The sequence below is a fragment of the Chelonia mydas genome, chromosome 2 (genome assembly GCF_015237465.2).
Source record: "Chelonia mydas isolate rCheMyd1 chromosome 2, rCheMyd1.pri.v2, whole genome shotgun sequence".
Lineage (NCBI taxonomy): Eukaryota > Metazoa > Chordata > Testudines > Cheloniidae > Chelonia > Chelonia mydas.
In genome coordinates, this window is record NC_057850.1 from 255,484,541 (window position 1) to 255,492,138 (window position 7,598).

At 48.0% G+C, this 7,598-nt stretch overlaps 1 protein-coding gene across 1 annotated transcript; it reads left to right on the forward strand.

Moving 5' to 3' along the window:
• Positions 1 to 4,441: 4,441 nt before the first annotated feature.
• Positions 4,442 to 7,393, forward strand: LOC102942451 (Y-box-binding protein 1-like). Its single transcript, XM_037891573.2, has 3 exons — positions 4,442 to 4,487; positions 5,775 to 5,831; positions 6,567 to 7,393. Exons 1-3 carry the CDS (start codon positions 4,442 to 4,444, stop codon positions 7,391 to 7,393), a joined length of 930 nt encoding a protein of 309 aa, XP_037747501.2.
• The last annotated feature ends 205 nt before the right edge of the window (positions 7,394 to 7,598 follow it).

A 7,598-nucleotide genomic window follows, 5' to 3' on the forward strand; every position in this document is an offset into this window, starting at 1 on the left:
ATCCTTTAGACTGAGTCCTTTGTTTAGTCCACCAAGGACATCAGTGATGCAAGCTTCCTAACTTTAACCTCTGCCCAACTTGCCTCAGCCATGACTTGGAAGGATCTCTAGAGATCAAAGGGTAGTTCAGCTGCCACAATCACTCCAGGTTCGGCTTCTCTGCTGAGAATGGGCATTGTGATACCTATCCAATGGGAAATGGAATAAGACCCCCCCCCCCACAGTTCCTTTCTCACAGGTTACAGAACAACCGTGGACTTTTGTTAGTGACTGAACATAACTTTTGATCGGTATCAAATCAGGATGTGTCTGAGCTCATGAAATAGCCCTGAGCCATGTGTTCTCCCTAGCGTTCTCTCTTGTTAACAGCTGGTAATTTTCAAAAGCTTATTTTTGATAATAAATGCTGCATGAGTGGATTCCTTTTTAAGTACCAATAAATGCTAAGGGCACCCAGTGTTTCCTTCCAAAATGATACAATCCTAAACAATCCCTATTAGTTAAAAATGTGTAAATTCTGAACAGCTGTTGCCCCTAATTCATTCACATGCTTTGCAGGGGGGGGGAAAGATCCCCTTGTAATTTCATTAGCCCACCGCCCTCCAAATGCCAGTCCAGGGCATGAGTCACCATCACATTACAAAGCAACCAAACTGCTTGAGTTAGCAACCAGAAAGCACTGGGCATGAGCAACAGAAGGAAGGACATGACTCCAGTGCATGCTGGGTAATTATTTTCTCAGTGCCCCAAAGCTTCTAAGGAAGAGGAGAGAGGAGAGGTTAGCAAGAGGTGAATGGGAATCTTGTGGTAATTCCAACAGGAGGCTAATCATCTTCACATTTATGGTTTGTTTAATGGTCCTTCCAATGCTAACTGCCTCTAGGCTCCCATAAAAATAAACCAGAAATCCTTACCCCACCCTTAACCCACTCCCTAAGCACTCAAGAAAATATCATAATAAAATAATAATAATAAAAAGGACACAAATAAAAGGAAAAGCATACCTTGCAACTGAAAACAGAAACATGCCTTCTCAATGTCCTCCTCTCCTGAGTGCCTCATCATTGGCACCAGCATCATGAAAAGGCGTTAGCCCGATGTAGAATTCAGCAATGCTGCGCACAGCTGGCCTGAACGGGAATCCAAGTTGTTATTCTCTTGCTTTCTAGGGGCTTGCTCCTGCACAGTGCTGAGGCCAAGGTGCTGCAGGTCTGAGCGCAAGGTGGAAAGTGATAGGGGTAGGAGAGGAGGTGTGCACAGCCTCTCTCAGACATTAAGATGGCTGGCAGCAAGACAAGCTAGGCAGACAGGTAGATGAGAGCTAACAGTAGGGGACATTCGCAGCCGAACCCGGCCACCACCTCCGTTAGCACTGGCTGGGTTGCAGCAGCTTTCTTGCACGGACATAGTATTCGGATGGAAGACCAACAAACTGCAAAGTGTGCTGGCCAAGGTACGCACTACGCAGCTGGTGACCACAAGGTCACCACAAGCGTCAGCGGCGCAATAAGACCACCGACACACACTGAATATCCAGCCAGACTGCCTTACGGACCTTGAGGAGATTGATCCGGGTGGCACCAATGGTCCATCTAGCCCAGTATCCTGTTTTCCAACACCAATGCCAGGTGCTTCAGAGGGAATGAACAGAACAGGGAATCGCCAAGTGATCCATTCCCTGTCACCCATTCCCAGCCTATGGCAGTCAGAGTCTTAGGGATACCCAGAGCACTGGTTGCATCCCTTCCCATCCTGGCTAATAGTCATTGATGAGTCTATCTTCCATCAACTTATCTCATTCTTTTTTGAACCCAGTTATATTTGCAGCCTTCACAACATCCCCGGCAATGAGTTCCACAGGCTGACCGCGTTGTGTGAAGAAGTACAGCCTTTTGTTGGTTTTAAACCTGCTGCCAGCTAATTTCATTGGGTGACCCCTGGTTCTTGGGTTACGAGAAGGGGTAAACGGCACTTTTTTCCTCCACACCATTCACGGTTTTATAGACTTCTAACAAATCCCTCCCCCACTTAGTTGTCTGGTTTCTAAAATGAATAGGCCCAGTCTCTTTAATCTCTTCTCACACGGAAGCTGTTCCAGACCCTGAATCATTTTTGTTGCCCTTCTCTGTACTTTTTCCAATTTCGATATCTTTTTGGAGATGAGGCAGCCAGAACTGCACACAGTATTCAATACCATGATTTTATAGAGTGGCATTATGGTATTTTCTATCTTACTATCTATCCCTTTCCTAATGGTTCCTAACATTGTTCGCTTTTTTGATGGCTGCTGCACATTGAGTGGCTGTTTTCAGAGAACTGTCCACAATGATTCCAAGATCTCTTTCTTGAGTGGTAACAGCTCATTTAGACCCCATCACTTTGTATGCGTAGTTGAGATTATATTTTCCAGTGTGCATTACTTTGCATCTATCAATATTGAACATTATCTGCCATTTTGTTGCCCAGTTTTGTGAAACCCCTTTGTAACTCCTCGCAGTCTGCTTGGGACTTAACGGTCTTGAGTATTTTATATAGTTCGCAAATTTTGCCACTTCACTGTTAACCTCTTCTTCCAAATCATTTCTGAAAATGTTGAACAGCACAGGTCCCAGTACAGATCCTTGTGGAACCCGCTATTTACCTTTCTCTATTATGAAAACTGAACATTTATTCCTACCCTTTGTTTCCTATCTTTTAACCAGTTACTGATCCATGGGAAGACCTCCCCTTTTATCCTATGACTGTTTACATTGCTTAAGAGCCTTTGGTGAGGGACCTTGTCAAAGGCTTTCTGAAAGTCCGAGTACTCTATATCCACTGGATCACCCTTCTCCAAATGTTTTGCTAACCATATATATATGGCCACAAATGTGCAGGACACTTAACAGCTGAATAAAATCCACAGTCCCTTCCCTGAAGAATCTGAGCTTAATCCTGCAAACACTTACTACTGAATATAATGCTCCCTGCTGGGAATAACCAAAGTCTGGGGGGCCGATTCTGATCTCAGTTACATTGTTGTAGAACAGGAGTGTGACGGGCATTCCTACGTGCGTCTCACTTTCCCTTTGGGCGTTGCATTGCTAGGCGCAGAGCGTAATGGATTGAAAAGCTGCTGTCGGGGCAGAACAGGAGACGTGGATGTGTGACACTAACTGGGCTGGTATGAAACGGTCGTTAAATGACTGACTGAAACCCAACCCATCGCAGTAGAGGATCCGGAAAGGCAACAGAATCCCCCATGGCCAGGACATTCACACCTACCTACTAACAGGCAAGAGAAAAGAGATTTGCCACTCTGCCCCCACCTCTCTGCAGGAAAGGCCCTGCGCTGGAGAACCAAGGTGCCAGGTGGCTGCATTAAGAGCTGAGCGCACAGAGAGATACTGGACACACAGCTGGGGAAAAAAGACAGAGGGAGAGTCAGGGCCAAAATGGATTCCTTATTAGCTGGGCTGGGGACAGGCCTGATGTCAGCCAGACCGAGCTCTTTCTTAACCTTTGCTTCTCTAAGCTAACCAAAGGACTTTCAAATTCTGTAGTGGGTGGCTAATAGTGTTACCTTGTTTTGAAAAGAAAAGGCTACCTGGTGTGACTGCAAATACCCCCTAAGAGCTGCGGGCCCCAAAGCATTGTGCCTTTATAACAAGGTCCACCCCATGCTATGGAGCCTCCTTGTACATCAGGGGCTTAGCTCCCATCCAGTCTGGCGCCCCTGGGGTTCTGTCGGTCACATGCCCCATGGTTTTGCTCTTGCTCTCTGGACTCAGGCTGTTCCCTCTTTGACTCAGCCCTCTGGGTAGGTCACTGTATAGTCCTTCCTTTCCAGCGTGTCAGAGTCCCACGGGATCAGCTCTCCTTATCGGCTCCTGACAGCCTTCCAGTCCACGGCTAGGTTCTGTGTCACGTTTCCAGCTGCTCATAGGGAAACCCAGGCCCGCCCACTACTCTGCGTTGCAGTCCGGGGGACTTGAGTCTGGCGACTATTGTCTGCTTGCTCCCAGACCCTGTTGCTATTTCCCTGGTGTTTTTCCTGGCTCTCTGTTCTATCTTGGGGCATCCCCCCATCTTGGTTTATCAGCCCAAACTCCCGCCTCCCAGACTGCTTAGCTCTGTAGCCCCAAACATACCTCCCTTCTCTCAGAGAGTGACTGCAGACGGCTTCCCCTGCAGCCCCCTTCTTTTCTGAGCCTGCTGGTGTTATACAAGCCCAGCTGGGCTTCACCATCAATTAGCCCTTCATAGATTAGCCACGTCAAGCCCTGGCACTCCCACAGGTGCAGCCTATCAGGTTGACTCACCTAATGTAACCTGCTTTGCCTTGCCTGTGGTGAACACCCCATCACAGCCCCACACAGGAGTCTAGCTTGAATGGATTAGCTGCAGGGAGCCACAGAGGCGGACAGGAAGGGATGGTGCCCGAAAGCCCGGTTTCGGAGTCATGGACACTGCAGGGCTGCCCCCGTGGAACTGTGTGGGCTCCCGAGGTACATCTACACTGCAGTTAGACACCTGTGCCTGGCCCATGCCAGCTGACTCAGACTAAGGGTTTATTTAATTGCAGTGTAGATATCTGGACTCACAGGATCCTAGAGCCTAGGCTCCAGCCCAAGCTTAAATGTCTACACCACAGTTAAACAGCCCCTTAGCCCAAGCCCCAAAAGCCCAAGTCAGCTGGCCCAGCCCAGCTACGGGTGTCTAACTGCAGTGTAGACGTACCCAACACTCTAGAGGGGTGACTCCAAGAGACTGGTTACAGGCTGCGGCACGGACCAGACCCTGTGACTCCATGAAAAGGAGACATTGCAATGAGATTGAGTTACTCTGGATTGAAACAAGTGTGACGAAGAGCAAAATCGAGCCTGGTGACATTGAACTATAGGGTTTGTGTATGAAAATTCTGTAATACAAAGAAACTGCTGTATTAACCCATAATGAGCTAGATATTGCCACCCTCTTATTCAGTAGTAAATTATTCAGTGAGCAACTCGGTTGACTACTGCAGGACTATTCAGGGAGTGAGGTACTACTCTGTGAAGTCAGGGTGGCAGCTTCTAGCCCATTGTTATCACAGGGGAACTGAGGGTTAGCAGACAAGGGGAGCGAAGGAAAGAACAGAGCTTCATTTGCTGAGAATCTCCTTAAGCAATCACCGTGAGAAAACCAAACCCACCCCACTGGCAGAGTGATTAATAGGCGTTGAGAAACTGTAAGAAAGTGTAAAAAAAACAAAAAACCCACATATATACACACACACAATGGCAAAGGAGGAAACAGGCAACTCCCTAAAACAGACACATCACTTCACTGCCGAGTCAAACCAGGGGAAACACTGATTGACCGAATCCAAGGAAAAATTAGACCAACCAGCGTCAGTGCCAGGTTCCAACCTCAGTTATTCCAGTGTAAATCTAGGGCCATGCCAATGAGGGCACTGGATTTACTCCAGCATGAAACTGGCATCCTGGAGATGACAGGAAGGATGGTCTTGTGGCTCAGGCACAGGATGAGGGTGCAGGAGAGCTCGGTTCATTTTTTTTGCTCTGTCATAGCCTCCCTGTGTGACCTGGGGTGAGTCACTTAATCCCTCTGGGCCTCAGTTTCCCATCTGTAAAATGGGAGTGATAGACCTTCTTTTGACTGTCTTGCATTACTTGCAAGCTCTTTCAGCACAGGCTGCCTCTGATTATCTAGCAAACTTCCAAATCTTTTGAGCTTCACCCATGGCTGCTTCTACCTGTGGAACAGCTAGACTGCTTGTGATCTCATATCAGAAAGGATCCGGAGTGATTCCAGTGAAGCTGACAGAGCTACTCCTGTTTCAGATCAAGGTAACTAAGAGCAGATTCTGGGCCTCCGTTCCTGCCTTGCAGCAGGCAAGATACTGCCTATCTATGAGACTTAGCCCCATAGTAATGGGGCACCTTGCAAACTTTCAGTGCTGTTATCCTCACTTTACCAATGGGAAACTGAGGCACAGAGAGACAAAGTGACTTGCTCAAGGCACCCAAGAAGCTAGTGACAAAGCAGGGAATTGAACCGAGGTGTTCCAAATCCCAGGTGAGCACCCTAACCATTGTACCTTCCTTGCTCTCTGCTGTCTTTCTAAAAGATTTGCTCTAGTTTGGCCACAGGATATTGGGATTGATGTAGGACATACAAGATTCTCCCTCTCATTTCATCTTGTGAATTAGGTAACAATTCAACTGCGTTTTAGTTCTGTGACATCACATGTGGCTGAGCCAATCAACCGCTGGTTCAGCTGGGAAACCTGAAAGCTGCAATCCGATTGATTAAAAATGTTGCCTGAAGCGTTGGCCTCTCACTGTGATAGCTGCGAGAGGCTAAACCCAGCCCAGAGCTGACGGCACAAGCTTGAAGGTAGCAGTAGCTCCACTCCTGACTTTATTTGTCTTCTAAGACCTGGGGCACTGTGCACCACTGATAGCCTGAAGCAGTAAAACCAAACTGTGCAATGGTCCTGAACAACAAACCTGCAATGCAGGAGGATCTGCAGGTTGCATCCATCAAGAGTAAACCCCTCCTAGTTTCACTGATCCCTGCAGAGGAGAAGATGGTGATTGAAAGGAAGGTCTGGGGCACGGTCAAGTGGTTCAACGTCCGAAATGGCTATGGCTTCATCACAAGGAGCGACAATAAGAGGGACGTGTTTGTACATCAGTCGGCCATAAAGAAGAACAATCCCTATAAGTACCATCGCAGCGTGGGCGATGGGGAGAGGGTGGAGTTTGATGTGGTTCTAGGGGATAAAGGCCTGGAGGCTGCCAATGTCACAGGTCCCGGCGGCATTCCCGTGCAAGGCAGCATATACGCTGCAGACCGTTGCAAGTGCTCGTTGGGTCTAAGGAGGAGTCCGCCTCACAAGAGTTACCACTTTTGTGAAAGCATGCCAAAGAACGAGGCAGCAAGGAGTGCACCAGACGATGGGAATCTGCCCTACAGTGGCCAGTCTTATTTGATGCACACATCCTATGGGTATCAGCCCCAGTGTTCCAATTCTGTGAGCGCAGAAGTGGTGCATGCGGAAGGTCAGTGTGTCCATGCAGAGCAAAGCAAACCAGTGAAACAGAGCGTATACCAGGGCTTCAGGCAGCTTCTCAGCTTGGGGCAGCGTTGTCTGAGACAGCCGAGAGAGGAGGGAGGAGAAAAATGTAACAGAAGCCCCCAGGCAAATGAGACCGAAGTCGAAGCAATAAGTCAACGTTGTTACCATCCTAACTTCAGTTACCTACGCAGACGCCCACGGAATGCGAAACCACTAGATGGCAAAGAGACCAAGGAGACCTCTGGACCACCAGCTGGAGACACCCTGGCTCCTGAGACCATCAGCCAACAACCTGGCACTACTCAGCTATCAAACAAGAAGGAATAAGGGAACATGGAAATCCAGGGATAAGAACACAGACCTTCCGCACTTGCTGTTTTCCTTGCTGTTTGGATAACTCACAATTTACCATCATGAGTTTTTCCATATTTCTTACCTAAACTCCATCAGTCTCCTTTCAGGACCAACAAAGCTAAAAGATTTGACAAGTTGTTTTCTGCTTATCCAACCAAGCTCAGGTTTTTAACAACCT

Bases quoted from the DNA above. Each gene is read 5' to 3' on its own strand.
- LOC102942451 (XM_037891573.2), top strand. From the start codon at position 4,442: ATGGACACTGCAGGGCTGCCCCCGTGGAACTGTGTGGGCTCCCGAG. The intron at 4,488-5,774 runs GTACATCTACAC...ATCTCATATCAG, and splicing joins GAACTGTGTGGGCTCCCGAG to AAAGGATCCGGAGTGATTCC. The intron at 5,832-6,566 runs GTAACTAAGAGC...TGATCCCTGCAG, and splicing joins TACTCCTGTTTCAGATCAAG to AGGAGAAGATGGTGATTGAA.